The sequence below is a fragment of the Stigmatopora argus genome, chromosome 1 (genome assembly GCF_051989625.1).
Source record: "Stigmatopora argus isolate UIUO_Sarg chromosome 1, RoL_Sarg_1.0, whole genome shotgun sequence".
NCBI classification, from domain to species: domain Eukaryota; kingdom Metazoa; phylum Chordata; class Actinopteri; order Syngnathiformes; family Syngnathidae; genus Stigmatopora; species Stigmatopora argus.
In genome coordinates this window covers 3,967,072-3,985,523 of record NC_135387.1, presented here as the reverse complement: position 1 = coordinate 3,985,523, position 18,452 = coordinate 3,967,072, and the positions used below count along the sequence as shown (strand labels likewise).

Genomic DNA, 18,452 nt, shown 5'->3' with positions numbered 1-18,452 from the left:
TCTACATTTACCGCGACCTTTTAATAGTTGTGAACCTTGTATTTTAACGCGTCAAGGTGATTAACTCATTCACTGCCATTGCCCGCAATAGACGTTTAATCCAATTTGACAGAGGGGCTGTCAGGGATCGAATTGTCTCACCGTGAATGGCACTCAAAGATGAACTATTACATCCATTTTATGATCTTATTAGATCCTGTTCAGACTGGTTAATTCTGGACATATAATTGACCTTTTTTGGGGATTGTTTAATGTTACCACAGCAACACCATTCCACCCAAACTCCCATTTTTATTTGCCGGATATATTTCCGGATGCTACGCAAGCTTATTGCATTTACCTTAAAAAAATGCCTTAGACGTTTTTCTAATTAATATTTTTTTTCTTAAATTATTTCTTGAATCTTCAGCTTTTAAATTAATTTTCTGGGGTTGTTTTTTTAATTAATTTCCCCCCTCATTTTTCAAAATATTTTTTTCTCAGGTTGTTTTTTAAATAATTTTATTATTTGATTTTCAAAGTAATTTTTGGCGTTTTTTGAAACCTCCGTTTTTCATTTAATTTTCTGGGGTTGTCTTTTGTATTTTTTTCTTCGCTTTTCAAATTTTTTATTTTCGGGTTGGTTTTTTTAGAATTTTTTTCTTTATTTTCAAAATAATTTTTGAATTATTTTTCAAATATATATATTTTTTTTGAATTATTATTTTTTGCCCAGGTGTCTAACCTTTTTATTTATTGTCATTAAACTGATGAACTTTGTTTTGGTTCTAAATAACAATGTCAATTCCAATGTTGGATCTTTAATACAGCAGAGTGGAGCACAATATCCCCTTGTGAGGTCTCAACATTAGAGATAAGCCTACAATTAGACAGGAAATTAATCATCAAAGCAGCTAGGACAAAAAAATAAATAAAAATCAATTGTTATATGTACTTTGTAGTTATTCAGTTCTTTACAACTAAAGGGTTAATCCTCATTTAGATCCACAACAAAATGTTTTCATCAAGTAACACAACTTTGAGCAGTTTTTTCGGCGCTAAAATGTGTTATTGTACAGAACCAACAGCAAAGAACAATGCTTCATTGTCAATTAATTTATGCTCATCTGACAGTGTATGCAATGTCTCGCAATAGTGTATTGTTCTGTAAAGTCGAAAGAATTCCGCACAGCTCGTCTGCAGCATGCTTGCACTTTCTTATAAGGGCAGTGTCCCAGGCTCCCCAAACAATCAGCAGGTGTCCAAGGAAGCTGCCACAGTGATTTTCCATATAAATGGGTGAATGTTTCTCATGAGCAAACCATCAAACAAACAAACAAAATTAAATATTTATCTATAGAAATCATTAGAAACATCTTTGTATATTGTTGAGACATTTTATTTCCATCTTGGGTATAAATTCTATAAATGAGCTAATATTGAATCAGCAAGCTTTCGTCAAACACTTCTTGAAAGGATTTACATCGTCAACTCCTGCAATGAAAAGAAAGAATTGGTCAACTACAATAATTATTTCATTCCTTACCAAGCTATTAAAGAGCATCTCTACTCAGGACAGATATCTTGGCTTCAGACAAACTCAGAAGAACGAAAGTCACTGTTTCAATCATCACTGCAGAGTTCTTTCAGGAAACTATTTGACATGGATTCATCACATTAAACATCCTCAGATAACTTACCATTATAGCATTGACAATATCATTGTTGTTGTTCTTCAGCGCACGCACAGCCTTTGCCCGTGACACGTTGGCTTGTGACATAACGAGTTCGATATCCTTGACCTCAACTCCGGTCTCATCAACCTAAAACAGCAGGATGAGGAACAAATTGAGGAAATTAGAGGGAATAATGGGACATTTGCCAGCTTGCCTAATGTTTGATTACTCCTCACCTCTTCCTCTTCGCTCTCCTCCTGTACTGTTGGCGTCTGTGTGTTTTCCTGAACGTTTGATACAGCTTCTCCCTGAACTTTGAATTTTTCTGCGGCAGCAAGCTGGGCTTGCTGTGACAGATCTTCGATCTGGAATATAACGTGATCACAAAATACCGTATTAATTCGAGCATAATGTGTACCCATAATTTGGAACTAAAAATTTGTATATTTTTTTAAAAATAGTTTTTCCTCAGCTCACACCAAGGATTGCACCAGTGCTGGTAACTGGCAAATGCTGAAAACGTGTCGGCATGACAAAACATTTGTTCACAACATATGGTACAAAAACCTGGTAAAACAAACTACTACCAACATAAATGCAATTCTCAAATGGAATTTACAATTTGAAATTCTAAAGTGTAATTCATCATATTTAAAATTGTTTTAAGTCTGATTGATCATCATCAGATTCACCAAACACTTCACTGCATTTTTCTTGAGCAAGGATAGCACTCCCTGGGCAGACTCGTTTCCCCGGAGCAACTTTAAAAAAAAAAAAAGTCCTACTATTACCCTATAAAGTTGCAGAAGGCTATTTAGTGAGGCTGGCTTTTGAGGGAAAAAAGGTAGATTGTTGCCGTCTTGCGGACAAAGACAGGTTCTACGTCTCCCATTATACATAACAGCCGCAGAGGGGACTTTTTCTCCGGCAAAGGGAAGTGTTTCACCGTGATTCGGGTATAACGCTGTAGTTTTTGGGCACAAAATTTTGTGCGTTATATATAACAAATACGGTAGTTCAAGAGGATTTTCCTTGCGACTGGCTACATGAGGGCGGCATGACAATGTATTATCGGGTGTTATACCTTAGCTTCCCCGAACACTATGTAGGTGTCTGATGCCGGGCTCTTGTAGACGTCTGGTTTGGTGATGACAAACAAGATGTTCTTGGACTTGCGAATTGTGACTCTGGTGACGCCTGTGACCTGCCTGAGGCCGAGCTTTGACATCGCCTATACAAAAATCCACACAAAAAAAAAGTCCAATAGTAATGATTTAAGTCGAGGAACTCAAAAGGGAGTTTTTTTAAAACAGCAATTCAAGATTACCTTTCGTGCTTTCTTTTCACTGCGGCTTTGTTTGGCTTTACTGACCGGTTCCTCATCTAGTTCAGCGGCGGCTGCAACCTATGGCAGGCAAAAGTTCATCCAAATTTACGTGGACCGAGAAAATTAAATTGAGCACCTTTGATTAAAAAACTAAAAACTTCTCAGGACAAAGGTTGGCTTCAGAAGGCTCAGAAGAACGAAAGTCAATGTCTAAATCATCAGCGAAGCAACAATGTTTGGCCAATACCACAAAAGGGGCTTTAGCCTTCCTTACCTGTGCTTGCTGTGTCTGTGTCTGTGCAGAGTCCTGTTCCTCCAGTTCAGGGACCGAATCATCACTCTCCGACTCTGTACCAGAACCTAAAATTTTCATCAAAACACCTACTGTAAGAAAATGCAGCAGTGAAAATAATAGACATTTTCTTCTCCTGAAAAATCCTTAAACATGTTTGATACATCAGAATTTCAGCTTGCCCCCAACATTCCACATGTACTGCATTGAATATTAAGGGGCGGAAATATATAATCAACCAAATCGTTAATCGCTTCACAATAAAACCCAATTATTAACATCACATTTTAAAGTTTTGATTTTTAAGATTAGTAAAGAGATTCAAACAATGTGCTTATGTGTGTGGTAAACTACCCATTTACGTGACATTAGGACATAGAGCAACAAGAAAGAAGATAAATAGAAATACCCTCATCATTGTTGACCAAAGTCTCCAACTGGGCTTGGGTTTTATCACTTGTAGGGGCAGTTTTGAACGATGGGACCGAATTTATTACCTCAACATCAGGTTGGACTACAGCCTCAGCAAATGCCAGCTTTTCGGAAGATGGGTCAGCAACAGGAGACTGCTCAACAATTTTTTTCTTAACTTGTTTTGTTTTTGCATTTGATTTGGGTTCGGCCTTTTGATTTGATTTCTCTGCCTGAACCATCTCAGCCACCACATGTTTGTCCTTGGGGGCCTTGTCCTGCGGGGCGGGCTTGGGGGCCTTGTCCTGCGGCGCCGGCTTGGGGGCCTTGTCCTGCGGCGCCGGCTTGGGGGCCTTGTCCTGCGGCGCCGGCTTGGGGGCCTTGTCCTGCGGCGCCGGCTTGGGGGCCTTGTCCTGCGGCGCCGGCTTGGGGGCCTTGTCCTGCGGCGCCGGCTTGGGGGCCTTGTCCTGCGGCGCCGGCTTGGGGGCCTTGTCCTGCGGCGCCGGCTTGGGGGCCTTGTCCTGCGGCGCCGGCTTGGGGGCCTTGTCCTGCGGGGCGGGCTTGGGGGCCTTGTCCTGCGGGGCGGGCTTGGGGGCCTTGTCCTGCGGGGCGGGCTTGGGGGCCTTGTCCTGCGGGGCGGGCTTGGGGGCCTTGTCCTGCGGGGCGGGCTTGGGGGCCTTGTCCTGCGGGGCGGGCTTGGGGGCCTTGTCCTGCGGGGCGGGCTTGGGGGCCTTGTCCTGCGGGGCGGGCTTGGGGGCCTTGTCCTGCGGCGCCGCCTTGGGGGCCTTGTCCTGCGGCGCCGCCTTGGGGGCCTTGTCCTGCGGCGCCGCCTTGGGGGCCTTGTCCTGCGGCGCCGCCTTGGGGGCCTTGTCCTGCGGCGCCGCCTTGGGGGCCTTGTCCTGCGGCGCCGCCTTGGGGGCCTTGTCCTGCGGCGCCGCCTTGGGGGCCTTGTCCTGCGGCGCCGCCTTGGGGGCCTTGTCCTGCGGCGCCGCCTTGGGGGCCTTGTCCTGCGGCGCCGCCTTGGGGGCCTTGTCCTGCGGCGCCGCCTTGGGGGCCTTGTCCTGCGGCGCCGCCTTGGGGGCCTTGTCCTGCGGCGCCGCCTTGGGGGCCTTGTCCTGCGGCGCCGCCTTGGGGGCCTTGTCCTGCGGCGCCGCCTTGGGGGCCTTGTCCTGCGGCGCCGCCTTGGGGGCCTTGTCCTGCGGCGCCGCCTTGGGGGCCTTGTCCTGCGGCGCCGCCTTGGGGGCCTTGTCCTGCGGCGCCGCCTTGGGGGCCTTGTCCTGCGGCGCCGCCTTGGGGGCCTTGTCCTGCGGCGCCGCCTTGGGGGCCTTGTCCTGCGGCGCCGCCTTGGGGGCCTTGTCCTGCGGCGCCGCCTTGGGGGCCTTGTCCTGCGGCGCCGCCTTGGGGGCCTTGTCCTGCGGCGCCGCCTTGGGGGCCTTGTCCTGCGGCGCCGCCTTGGGGGCCTTGTCCTGCGGCGCCGCCTTGGGGGCCTTGTCCTGCGGCGCCGCCTTGGGGGCCTTGTCCTGCGGCGCCGCCTTGGGGGCCTTGTCCTGCGGCGCCGCCTTGGGGGCCTTGTCCTGCGGCGCCGCCTTGGGGGCCTTGTCCTGCGGCGCCGCCTTGGGGGCCTTGTCCTGCGGCGCCGCCTTGGGGGCCTTGTCCTGCGGCGCCGCCTTGGGGGCCTTGTCCTGCGGCGCCGCCTTGGGGGCCTTGTCCTGCGGCGCCGGCTTGGGGGCCTTGTCCTGCGGCGCCGGCTTGGGGGCCTTGTCCTGCGGCGCCGGCTTGGGGGCCTTGTCCTGCGGCGCCGGCTTGGGGGCCTTGTCCTGCGGCGCCGCCTTGGGGGCCTTGTCCTGCGGCGCCGCCTTGGGGGCCTTGTCCTGCGGCGCCGCCTTGGGGGCCTTGTCCTGCGGCGCCGCCTTGGGGGCCTTGTCCTGCGGCGCCGGCTTGGGGGCCTTGTCCTGCGGCGCCGGCTTGGGGCCCTTGGAACCCTCCACAGGAGCAACCTTGACAACTTTCATAGGAGCAGATTTCTCTTGAGAGGCTGGCTTGGCAACCTCTACTGGAGTAGACTTGCCCTGTGGTGGTGACTTGGAAGCCATCACTGGGACATGCTTGTTCTCTCCGGTTAGCTTGGCAGCCTTGCCTTCTGGGGCTGACTTGGAAGACTCCAAAGGCACAGGCTTCGCAGATTTAACAAAAGCAAGCTTTTCTTGCACCTGTGGCTTGGCAATATCAATTGTAGCAGGTTTAACAGACGTGTCTTGTGGGATGGCTTTCAGCGCGTCTACAGAATCAAACTGCACAGGATCTGATTTAACCTGATGGGCTGCTTTGACAGCCTCCTTAGGATTTTTTTTGTCTCGTGAGCCTGGTTCAGCAGCCCCCACTGGAGTATGTCCAACCTGAGAGGTTGGTTTTGCCACCTCCATGGGAGCAGATTTGAGCTTGATGGCTGACTTTGTGACCCCTAGAGGAGCAGATGGCTTAGTCCCAGGAAAGCTGGGATTGTCCTTTGAAATCGTTTCGGTGCCTTTTGTCTGAGATTGATGTATTGTTTTAGCAGTGGCAGTTGAGGCTTTAGCAAGTTCTTTAATTAGAACAGTTTCCTCAGGCTCCAGTTCTTTGTCTGCCTTGATTTGACCAGATCGAGATTGTATTTTAGATATTTCTATAGGGGCATTGGGACTGCTTTTATTTGCAAATTTGTTAAATTTTGTAGGTGGAATGAGCGGTGGCAGATCATCATCAGCAGGAACAGATGCATGTGGCAGCAAATCTTCAGAACATTTGGAAGGGCTAGAAGCAAGATAATCTGAAGCTGCCACAGCAGGCTTTGGGCTAACTTTAAGTGTTGTTGGGTGTGCAACAGGTTTTACACCAGGTGACAATGTATGTTTTGGCTCAGTTAGGGCAGAGTTAAGATCAAAAACTTGCTTAGTACCCAATGACTTATTACTTTCTCCAAAGAACTTGACATCCTGGGAGGTAAGTTTAGGCAAAAAGGACTCGCTTTTCTGTTTTTTTTCATCTTTGCCTGCCTTCACAACTTTTGGGGTAAAATGAGCACCCTGAATAGGTGAAGGTGAGGAAGCTAAGGGGGATTGAACCGGTGACAATGGGATTGAAGGAGTGGATTTTGGGGATGTGGGAGAGGAGGAAGAGGCAGACATAGAAGAGCGTTTCCTTCTGCCAGGAACAGCCTTTGGATCAGAGGAAACCTGAGCACTTTTGGCATCTTTGCCTTTGGGTTCAGTAGGGCCAGAGCCTGTTTGATTCTGCTGGGTGGAAGCAGTGGCTGGTGGTGTAGCTGAATAAAAAAAAACTTTAATTTATATTTAAATGGGTATGCTCAAGTGTTTCCCATGCAGGTTAAAAAATCAAACCAAGACACAACCATAATTTTAGGGTTAGAATAGTGATTCTTTCCTTTCACTAAGGTTTGATGTAAGACATTCAAAATGCAGAGCTTATTTTCAATTCGACACAGCAAACTCACCAGGTGTTATTTTAGCCCTGACATTTCAAATTTTAGAGCTCAAGCTAACAATCACTGGTCACCCTAACAAGACACACAACTTCCGATTTTAGGTGTGAAAGTACAGAATTTCAGCCGACATACAGTAAATAAAGGAGAAAAGAATATACATTTCCTTTATTAACCATGTCAGCCATTAGATCAGTGGTCCCCAAACTATTCCAGAAAGGGCCACAGTGGGTGCGGGTTTTCGTTCCAACCAGTAAGAGGAAACCTTTCCACCAATCTGGTATCCTAGAAGTGCAAACAGTGGATTGCAGTCAGGTGCTTCTTTTTTCAGCAGAAACCTCATTGGTTAAACTGTTGTGTTGGATCGGTTGGAACAAAAACGTGCACCCACAGCGGCCCTCGAGGACCGGTTTGGAGACCTCTGCCTCAGATGCATAGATGGAATCAAAATTGACCCCAATCCTGAATATTAATATTGGTCAGTCGTGCATACTAAATATTAAAAGAAGGCTCTCCATCTCGTTATGAATGTCATTGCGCAGCTTGGAAATTATGGTTAGTCCTTTTGGAAGCAGGGGTGGCCAAGTCTGGTCCTCGAGAGCCCCTTTCCGGTCTGTTTTCCATATCTCCCTCCACCAACACACCTGAATCCAATAATCTGGATGGGTATGAAGCTTCTGGACAGCTTGTTGATGAGGTGATCATTTGATTTAGATGTGGTAGAGGAGGGAGATATGGAAAACAGACTGGATAGGGGCTCTCGAGGACCGGATTTGGCCACCCCTGCTATAAAGGGTATCAAGCCTTCCAAAGAACTAACCATAATTTCCAAGCTGCGCAATGACATTCATAACGAGATGGAGAGCCTTCTTTTAATATTGATAAAAGTAGACAATGGTGGTAAAACGACAACGATTTGTAATCGTGAAATAATTTTCTCAACGATAATATTAAAAACATTCAATAAAAAACTAGATCAAATTCATACATATTCTAGAAAATCCAGAAACTGATCGAAACATTCTTTGTGCAAAAAAAGATGGTTGTTCTTCTTTGTTTTCTTGTTATCTGTTCAGTCTAGTGTCGAAGTGTCCCATATTTTTAGACAGTAAAAATTATGCAAAATATACTGTAACCAGTAAATGATGAATCAGTGTTGTTTTAAAGTCAAGAATTGAAATATGTTATATAATGAAGTATGTACAACACATTAATCTGTTACTGTCATTCTTACTCAGGGGAAATTATTGCTTAGTGGTATGTAGAGCTGGGTGATAAAATGATATCGATAATTATCGCGAAAAATAATTTGTCAATAACAGTAATAAAAACTTTTGATAAAAAATTGATCATTTTAAACTGCAATTACACCACCCGACCACCAGGGACCGGGGACACTGTTGCGAGATGAATGCTAGTTCCAGACCAATGCCCAGGAGATGATAAGGAAATGTGTTTTAGCCTGGTTAGCAAAGGCTAACAAGGAGCATGAACGCAAAAGGACAATAACAGGGCCAAAATGAGTGATTGAGATGACAACACAAAGCCGATCCACTAAAAGATCTAAGTGAATTCTCCCTGGCGTTCCTTGCTTTTATAAAACAAAATTTTAAAAAAGCCCCGTAAATACCCGCGCACACGCAACCATATTGAAAATCTCCGAAACACACTGTCTTCATTTGAGGACAGTCTCTAATATTTGCTTACTTGATATCAAGGTGTTTCCCCATTTTGTGTAAATGTTCTGAAAACATTGCAAAAATCTAAAACCTCTTATCTTAGGTTAAAATGGGTTAAGTTCACCCAATTTTTTAATTTTATTTTATTGTAAATAGCCATTTGTGAGCTAAATTTACACGGTCTGTTTTTGTGATGCTGAAAATAGTCAGCTTGCCAATGGGGATGATGTCTTCAGTTGATTATTTTATTTATTTCATATTGCACACGCGGGGCGTGTGGTTAGTGCGTCAGCCTCACAGCTCTGAACTCCTGGGTTCAAATCCAGGTCACGTCCACTAGTGTGGGGTTTGCATGTTCTCCCCGGGCCTGCATGGGTTTCCTCCGGGTACTCCGGTTTCCTCCCAGATTCCAAAAAAATGCATGGTAGGCTGATTGGACACTCTAAATTGCTAGATGAGTGTGAGTGTGTGCATGGTTGACGTCTCCTTGTGCCCTGCAATTGGCTGGCCACCGATCCAGGGTGTCTCCTGCCTCGGGCCTGGAGTCAGCTGGGATAGGCTCCAGCACCCCATGACCCTAATGAGGATAAAGCGGTTCAGAAAATGAAATGAGATATTGCATAGCAACGTTTGGTTTGAAGATTAATTAATAACAAATACGCCTGTCAAAACATCTGCAGGTTTCATTCTATACTTTTCATAGTAAGGGAGTTGTCTTATCTTTATTGCACAACAGAACAAGAAAAATACTTTTGAAAAAAATCAATTTCATATTCTCTTTGCTTATAAAGTAAGGGAACAGTTACTTTCATATATGAATAAGGAGGAAAGTAATTTATTCACAGAAGTTTGAAGTTTCAAATTTGAAACATAAAAGATGTGATTGTTATCGTGATAATTATCGATAGACTATTTTTTATCGTGATAATTTGTGTCACATCGGCCAACTCTACATAGTGGTGTGATTTACAGCAGACTAAAAGCATGACACTACTAAAACACATGCAACTACTCTGAGCGGATACGATCTTGTAACCAAATCCAATACCGGACGATACCCCAAAGGTAGCCGCGCCGGACGCCGATACCCCAAAGGTAGCCGCGCCGGACGCCGATACCCCAAAGGTAGCCGCGCCGGACGCCGATACCCCAAAGGTAGCCGCGCCGGACGCCGATACAAGGTATCTGATCGGGACATTAACAAATGATTTTCTGTTGCTCTATCACAGCATCCTGATATGGGCCTTTTTTTTGGCTGTCAATTCACAAAAATCACTTTTGGGTCTTTGTGTGTAGCTGGAATTTAAACAGGCCATTAAATAAATGTACATTGTAGACTTGAGGAATGGTGTATTAGGTCACTGTTAACTCACTGCCTGCCTTCGATGGAGACAGATGTCCAATCAATTCGAAAGGTTGGCAGGGATCTTTGGTGAAAGCCCACTATATAGATGGCTTAATTCAGTCTCCGGAGTTTGTAAGAATGCTTTTAGTGAACACACAACATGCTTTCTACAACTAATCAATTTGTCAGATCATAACACTAAACAAAACTGAACAAAGTTCTAGGTTACTTCTCCTTAAGACAAACCAGCAGCAAATGTACAACGCACAGCAGCTGACAGTCAAAACGACTATCAGCTGTTACAGGCACACCAAATACAGACCACTCATCTTACACCAATTCAGCTCAAGCCCCTCAAACATAATACCAAATGTAAGAGATCTATTAGCACGATAAGAGTGCAGAACCAAGGACAACATCAGTGTTCCTGTTAGTTACAGCATTTCTAAATGCATGCTTGCTTATGACAATGTAAATGTACAAACCAGTCTCCACTTGTGGCTGCTGCATCTCCTGCTCGGTGACAGGGACCGTTTCTGTTGCTTCGCCGGGCATGTTTGCTAACAAAAGACGGAGCAGTTAGTTCATAGGTAAACCAAACATGTTTAAGTTAACGATGTTTGATTTGTCAAGTACATTAGCTTTGTTATTAATAAGATATGTATATTCTATGAGTCACAGTTAATTGAACTTGTCGGGCTAGTAAGGTAACCCATGCTTTAGCTCGGAACCTTTAAATTAGCCACGTTATGCTACAAACAATTATTTAAGGACTGGCCGCACCACATTGATTTACACATAAAACACAGTTTAAATGTTAAACGAGTTGTCACTATCTTAAAGGCTATAATTTTAATCGAACTACCAATGTGATTGTTACAGGCCACACATCAAATAAAGAAAGCATGTTCTCCCCCATTTTGAGTAGCTTAACCGCGGTACAAGGCACATATATTTAACGTGGAAAATACAGGGAAATTGCGTTATTATCTAGTAACAAAAATTTGAATTTATTGTTGAAGACTGTTAATAGGACTGTAATATTTAGGAAATAACTGGATGGCATTAGATTTAGAATGGAGACACTCACCGACCGAAGATGCTATACCCAAGATGGCAACGAGAGAGAACTTGTGACCCCAGTTTCGAATCGGATATCCGGCTTGGCACAATTTCCTGTTCCGGGTTACCAACAAATCCATCTGTTCACCACACTGGTGTTTTTTGTCACAAAAATAACTATATTTTACAAATTCAGTCAACCCAAATTACGGTCAGGATGACAGAATTCATAATATTAAAGTATAATTAAGTGAAACTGTCAATAAAGAAAGCAGACAAATGTAAGGATGAAATGATTACAATTAAAGAATAAATCTATTTATCTTAATTATAAAAAACACCTGATAGATATTTACCAAACTGTATTTCCTAATACACAAAAAAGTGTTAAATTATTACCAAATTCAGCCAAAATGTACATTCCATCTCATTTCTAATGATGTTTGGACATCTAATGTTCGGTAGAAACATGTTATACAGTACGCTCGCTTTTTAGATTAGATTAAACTTTATTCATCCCGTATTTGGGAAATTCACTTTGTTGCAGTAGGAAGAAGGTGGAAACACAGACACAGGAAAATACATTGTAGACTTGCCTGCGTGGGTATCCTCTGGGTTTTCCGGTTCCCTCCCACATTCCAAAAACATGCATGGCAGGCTGATTGGACACTAAATTCCCCCTAGGTATGGGTGTGAGTGTGCATGGTTGTGGGTGTGAGTGTGCATGGTTGTCCATCTCCTTGTGCTCTGTGATCAGCTGGCCACCTGTTCAGGGTGTCCCCTGCCTCTGGCTCGCAGACAGCTGGGAATGGCTCCAGCACCCCCCGCAACCCCAATGAGGATAAAGCAGTTCAGAAAATGAGATGAGAAATTTGGATGTTTGGATTTTTTTTTTTTGCGTAATGCCGTTTTTTAAATTGATATCAGATGAATAGGACATTCTAAAACTACCATACAACAGAAGAGTAAAACAAACAGAAGACTAAATTCCTTTTGAAGTTTAATTATTAATGTGTCAATAACCACATAATAGACAGTTCACAATATGAACAAGATGAATAATAATGTTGTTGTTTTCAAAGAAAATGCACCCATATGGAAGCTCCAAAAGAATATGGTCAGCTCAAAATTCCTTTTGAAGATCTAAAAAAAAGAGTATGAGGAAAATTAATGACTTAAATATGCATCAACATCTATGTCATAGAGCAAAACATACCATTCTTTCTGAGAAGTTCTCCTTTCCGTGACTGAGAGAGCCCCTCCAAAAATGCATCAAAATACTTGATATATTTTGCCAGACTGGTTCTTTTGAAGTCTGTGAAAAGAGGGGAGTTGAGAGATTTAGTTACTTATTTTCTCAATTTATATATATTATTGGATGGCTAAAAATGTAAATAAGGAAAATGTGTTTTTCACACACACAATATTCTAGACACATAAGTTGCATTATTTAACTTTGCAACAAACAGATGGGCAGAGGACCAGAATAAAGTAACAATTACACACACAGAGCTGCCAACCTCCATCGACCCCATTTCAGGAGTACCCTTGTCCCATTTCCGGAGTGATTGCGATTCATGGAAAATCAATATAAAATGTAAAAAAAAAAAAGTAAGACAATTTAAATCAAACTATTATTATCATGTTTTTACATGATTTGAAATATTGTGTTTTTTGAAAACTATTGAAAAATTACAGCATGATGAAAATAAGTTAATCTTTGATTTTGGGTCCTTCTATGTGTGTTTTACATTCAGTAATTCCACCATGTGTCATGCTGAAGTCGCACATGCATGTCGGTCCTTTTGGAGACGGCTTCAACATAGGATATTTCGTCAAATATGAACCAATAAACTTCTGCGAGTGTCTGGGTTTCTTATTAGAAATGTCTTTCAAATTGCCATTCATTTTGCGATTAACCCAAGCAGGCACATTGATAAGCCTTACCAGTGCTGTGTACGCCTTCTTCCTTTAGATAGAACAACGCCGGAAATTATAGGATTTATTTCAAAACAAAAGACTGCTGGTTTAGTCAGCCTTAATACTTACTTCTCTTGTGAAAAAAACGAATATGAAAATGTTAAAGCGATAGAGGCTACCTATGCAATCGATTCCAAATCAACTGAAGTCGCACAAGACGAATCATTTGTCTAATCTTGTAACTCGTGTCATTGAATTCATCCGGTTTACAGTGCAGTTGAATCAAATGCGCAAGCCGTAGCAATGGTGTGAATTTCGAGGCATTTAAATTGGAAATGTGGTACTTTTCCGAAAAGGTTGCTTCCAAAAAAATGTAAGTGACATTTTTTTTGATTTCCAGAGTTTAGGGAGTTGTCCGGAGTCCCGGAGTTTACGTTGCTTGCCCGGAGTAAACTCCGGAAATTCTAGAGAAGTTGGCAGCTCTGCACACATATAACAGATATGGAATGAGTGTCTATCACCGATTTATGACCAAGAATCAGTCATTTGTAAAGGGGCGGTTTTCTACATTCTACATTCTTTACTTTGCTTAAATTGAATGGCTTCCAAAAAGTCACCTCTTATTTTATGTTTCTCTGCAGGTTCTTCCTCATTTTCCTTGACTTCTGAGTTTTCATCCTCTTCAACATCATCCACCCTGGCTTGATCCAACTCATTACAGATTAAACTACAAAGGGATTTAATCACCCAGATTACAGAATATCAACTAGACACAACATGAGATACTAAATTGTGTCTTACCTTATAGTGGGTACGATGAAGGGGTCAAACGTATCCAGTTCTGTGAGGTCCATGGGAACAGAGATTCGCCCTAACCAGTTTTGAAAAAGATAATTTCACATTGTAACTCCACTTCATGATAGAAAACCCCTCACACTCTACCTGTTTTAGGATGGACACTGAAGGGGCTCTTCAGCAAATGGTTCACCCCTTTACTGACATTCACATCCAGTCGTGGGTAACAGTACTGTAACATGATTTCTTTCTCAAAGTGCTGGCCCTTCTTGGCAGTCACCTAAGATAAAATAGCATGTCATAATCTTATAATGAAAAGAAATGCAATTATTGAACATAAACACAGATAGTCCAACCTGTTTCTTTCTGGCTTGTTCCATGATGAGTTGCCACCTATTTTGGGGATTGTTTTCATTTATGAAGTCTTGCTGTAACTCTTTTCGAACATGTAGACTCCTGTTAAGGGCAATTCAATTTCCTGTTTATTTTTAATTTTTATTTTTTTACAGATGAAAAGGACAAGTTGAAAAACATAAGTTAAAAATGATATCATCAGGAACGAGGGCCAACACTTGTTCTACAGACTCTTTGCAGCCCAGTATGTCCTGCTCCTGCAATGCATACACAGAAAAGTATCGCTCCACCACTGTCAGAGATTCTCTGTTGAAAGCAGAAATAAAAACTCATTTTTAAACAATGTTTTTGTTGACGTATAGGACAATAGCAAAACTACAGAGAAATACCTAATAAAGGGATGAATTGGATCTGTCAGCACCACTTTCTTCACTGTTTCCTCACCACCCTATGGAAAAAAAATAAAAAATCAAACATACAAAGGCAGGGTCAACTTCTGGTGAAAGTAGTTTACCCTATTTATTCATGAAGAGTTCCCAAAATCTGTTACCTTGACCAAACTGAGGTATTCTGCCACTGCGGATCGAGCAGATACTGAAAGTGTCCTGGCGGCTTCATCACACACCCAACAATGAACACCTCTTCTGCCAGAATACACCCACAGGAGGTGCTGAAAACCAAAGTCCACTAGAATAACACAAGTTCAAATCAACATGATTTTAAGACATTGAAGGGACATACTGTACAACAAATGACGACATACCACGAAGAGCTCTGTCCAGGATCTGTATAGCGATGGTCATCAGGGTCCAGCACTTGGAACAAATATCTGCAGCACTGTAAACAAAGTTTACTCTAAAGTGGGGTCTCTCCAAACCCCAAAGGGGGTAAAACACATTTGATTATTAGTTGACCTGCAGCATCTTCTGACATCATCATAATCAGTCATGTCAATATCGAACACCAGTTCCTTCTCCAGAGCCTGGAAGGTTCCAGACTTGACTGTATTATGCTGACTGGGCTGAGAACAAAAATCAACAAACAGTGTTAATAATGGAATGCTGCCGAATTGCAGGATTATGCTCTCTCTCATACCCGGTGACTATAGACTGCTCCAATATCAATTTTGTAAGGGTTAATCTTCTGCATTTCCTTCTTCAATTCATTCGGAGTGGTAAAAGACTGGTAGCGGATGTATATGTCGTCTTTGAGGGTGAAGGAGAACTCTCGGTTCTGGAAATAATTTTTCTGCACTGATGTTGTAAATGGAGAGAGAAAAAAACAGACATATGAGTGTCATTTCATTCAGATGATTAACTGTAACATGCGTGGTAAAGATATTCCAACTTCTACTGCCATTGTAAACCACAGGTGCCATTTGAATTGAGATTGGTGGCATTGAATGATCATGTTTCATTTATACAAGTAGTAATATGCCGTAGTTACTGTGCGGTCAAAGTAAAAAACATTCGTTTTAGCCAGGAGATCAGGTTCGTCTATCGCCGTCAACGGCAAGCAGGTTGTTAAAAAGCAAGTAATACCATTAGCACACAAAACGTTATTATGGGGTTTCACCTCCTCCATAGCTGAGCCAGCGGTAGTACTGTGAAAAGGGAAAGAGTCGACGGTAGTAAAGTGGGAGTAAATCCGGTAGACTTGCTGAGTCGTAATTTGAAGATGACGATGAAGCTGACGGCATTTTGCAGTATATTCAGGTCGGTAAAATGCCAGTAATACATCAGATTCACAAGTTTCACAACAAAGCTAAATTGACAAGCGAACACAGCGCGGGAAAATGGCTACGTAATCACACAGAGCCAATGAGAAACGATCTAAGTCATGACGTAACCGAGACAGCAAAACAACTCTAGATTTTAAATCTCAGATGGAAACATAAATGACAATATTACAATAATATAATTAATATGCGCTATCCCTTAAATTCGATTTCGCTGCTGTGACATAGGCGAGCTTTGCTATGCCAATCAGGAACCGAGGTGCATTCTGGGAAAATTGGTGTGTCCTAGCGCCGATACACAATAAGATTTTTGATGAAAGGTCGCCGCGTGGGGTGTATTGTTGCGTAATATAAAACCAACACATTTTGAGTATGTAATCCTAAACAACAAGGTTGTAAAGGTCCGCCATGCTTTAAAAACTGCAAAATTTCAACCACAGCTGACATTTAAACCTTTCTAACTCCAGGGGGCGCAAGAGGTCTAAATCTGTAATTGTGGTGTACTTTTAATTCATTCATTTATTTTCGATTCAGCTCTTAAGTTCTCGAGGGTACTGAAGCCTCATGCCAGCCAACTGTGGGCAGTAGGCATTGAACACCCTGAAATGGATAACAGCCAATTGCAGGGCACAATGGTCTCATCTCCCAGCTCATTTTCTGAACCGCTTTATCCTCACTAGGGTCGCGGGGGGTCTATCCCAGCTAACTTTGGGGCCACAGGCGAGGGACACCCTGAATTTGGGGCCAGCCAATCGCAGGGCACAAGGAGACAAACAACCATTCAGTCATACCTAGGGGCAATTTAGAGTGTCAAATGCCATACTTGTCTTTGGAATGTGGGAGGAAACCGGAATACCCGGAGAAACCCCACACAGGCCCGGCGAGAACATGCAGGTGGATCCATCTGGATTTGAACCCAGGACTCCCACTGTGAAGCCGACACGCTAACCACTCATCCACCGGGCCACCTGGGTACAATGGTGATGTGGTAAAGATAAACAAAAAAATAAAAAATAAATTACAAATAAAAACAGATTACTAAGAGGAGCCCCACGAAGTTAAAATCTCCACACAGGAAGGTCGGAACTAGCTGGGAATTGAACCATCAAACTCAGAACTGTTAGGTAGATATGCTAAACACATTTTCAACCGCGCCTCCTCCAACCTTTGCTAACTTTCAAATTTTCCTCCATTAATTCATTTCCCCCTGGAGCCTGTCCGAGCCAACAACGGACCGAAAGTGGGATTCACCCTGAATAGGTTGCCATCCCAATGCAGAACTATCAAATAAATTCAGTATACATTTGTACCTGAATAAAAATTTAAAATGTAACCAGTAACAATAAAAGAGCCAGATCAACAAAAGAATAATATCCTTCAGTTCTAAAAATGAATGTTTATTGGTGATATGATTTATTAATATGTAATCAGTTCTACATTTTGTATAATTCGACAATAGAACCAATGGTTAACTACAATTTTTATGCATATTGATGTCAAAACCTATAAAACATGTTGGCGCTGTTGACTGAACATGCATGAATAGCGGGATGGCTTAATTTTTAAAACATGCTTGGCCAGGTTCAGTACTACTCAGTAGTGTTCGCTAAATGTAGGTCATATTGGCAGCTGCTATGAAGCAAGTTGACCAACATAAATAAATAGCCTGATGCCTGGCTGAGCTGAGTATGTCATGCTACTGCTATATCCCTTAACCAGCAAAATGATGGTTTTGTAAGCCACCTGATGGGGTAGTGCTTCACTTGCCTGACTTCGATGCAAGCAGGCGTAGGCTGGATTCCCGCTGGTGGTGGAATAATTATGAGTGCGAATGGTCCGCAACCCTTATGAGGATGCTCAGTAAGGAATATGAATGAATGAATAAGTCTGGATTGTCGATCACGTGACCGGACGTTTCGTCGACTGACACTTCGTCCCCGGGCGTTTCGTCGAACGGATGTTTCGTCGCCGGACAGTTCGTCGAACAGACATTTCGTCGACGGACAATTCGTCGACGGACAATTCGTCGACGGACAATTCGTCGCCGGATTCGCTCGCTCTCAAAATTATAATATTGAGAGAGAGCGAGAGTTTACTGTTGAAAGCGATCAACCAGGTAATCTCTCCAGGTACCGTCGAGCAATGTCAGAGGGAGCCGGAGCCAAAGAATTAAATGTCATCTCAACCAGATTTCATCCAAATATCTGCTTGGTTTCTTTGTGCAAACAATAATATATAAAATCAATGATGCTAATGTTAATTTTGCACCCCACATATATATATACATATATATATATATATATATATATATATATATATATATATATATATATATATATGTATAGCACATTTTCTCGTTGTATTTGTTGCTAAAAAAATTATGGCTGAATCAAGGG

General features: G+C 43.0%; 2 protein-coding genes and 2 non-coding genes across 4 annotated transcripts; all 4 read right to left on the bottom strand.

Moving 5' to 3' along the window:
* Positions 1–784: 784 nt before the first annotated feature.
* On the bottom strand, positions 785–11,383 carry naca (nascent polypeptide associated complex subunit alpha). The gene is made up of 8 exons (XM_077614725.1): positions 11,278–11,383; positions 10,673–10,747; positions 3,257–3,342; positions 2,983–3,060; positions 2,740–2,886; positions 1,892–2,020; positions 1,680–1,802; positions 785–1,473 (listed from the first exon to the last, which is right to left on the bottom strand). Exons 2-8 carry the CDS (start codon positions 10,740–10,742, stop codon positions 1,459–1,461), a joined length of 648 nt encoding a protein of 215 aa, XP_077470851.1. The 5' UTR covers positions 10,743–10,747; positions 11,278–11,383; the 3' UTR covers positions 785–1,458.
* On the bottom strand, positions 1,545–1,619 carry LOC144087343 (small nucleolar RNA SNORD59). The gene has a single exon (XR_013304699.1). It is a non-coding gene; the product is annotated as a small nucleolar RNA SNORD59 (small nucleolar RNA).
* LOC144087337 (small nucleolar RNA SNORD59) lies at positions 3,139–3,210 on the bottom strand. The gene has a single exon (XR_013304691.1). It is a non-coding gene; the product is annotated as a small nucleolar RNA SNORD59 (small nucleolar RNA).
* An 853-nt stretch (positions 11,384–12,236) lies between the features above and the next one.
* Positions 12,237–16,317, bottom strand: prim1 (DNA primase subunit 1). The gene is made up of 13 exons (XM_077614603.1): positions 15,894–16,317; positions 15,414–15,571; positions 15,233–15,339; positions 15,082–15,155; positions 14,869–15,005; positions 14,708–14,766; positions 14,515–14,624; positions 14,321–14,412; positions 14,112–14,244; positions 13,971–14,040; positions 13,787–13,896; positions 12,466–12,564; positions 12,237–12,392 (listed from the first exon to the last, which is right to left on the bottom strand). The coding sequence occupies exons 1-13, from the start codon at positions 16,015–16,017 to the stop codon at positions 12,373–12,375; spliced, it is 1,293 nt and encodes a 430-aa protein (XP_077470729.1). The 5' UTR covers positions 16,018–16,317; the 3' UTR covers positions 12,237–12,372.
* Positions 16,318–18,452: the final 2,135 nt, after the last annotated feature.

Bases quoted from the DNA above. Each gene is read 5' to 3' on its own strand.
- naca (XM_077614725.1), bottom strand. From the start codon at position 10,742: ATGCCCGGCGAAGCAACAGAAACGGTCCCTGTCACCGAGCAGGAGATG. The intron at 3,343-10,672 runs GTTTGTACATTT...TGAAAATTTTAG, and splicing joins GCAGCCACAAGTGGAGACTG to GTTCTGGTACAGAGTCGGAG. The intron at 3,061-3,256 runs GTAAGGAAGGCT...TGCCTGCCATAG, and splicing joins CACAGACACAGCAAGCACAG to GTTGCAGCCGCCGCTGAACT.
- prim1 (XM_077614603.1), bottom strand. From the start codon at position 16,017: ATGCCGTCAGCTTCATCGTCATCTTCAAATTACGACTCAGCAAGTCTA. The intron at 15,006-15,081 runs GTATGTCGTCAT...GTGTTATTCTAG, and splicing joins CCTGGACAGAGCTCTTCGTG to TGGACTTTGGTTTTCAGCAC. The intron at 14,625-14,707 runs GTATTTCTCTGT...TGCTTTCAACAG, and splicing joins CCAATTCATCCCTTTATTAG to AGAATCTCTGACAGTGGTGG.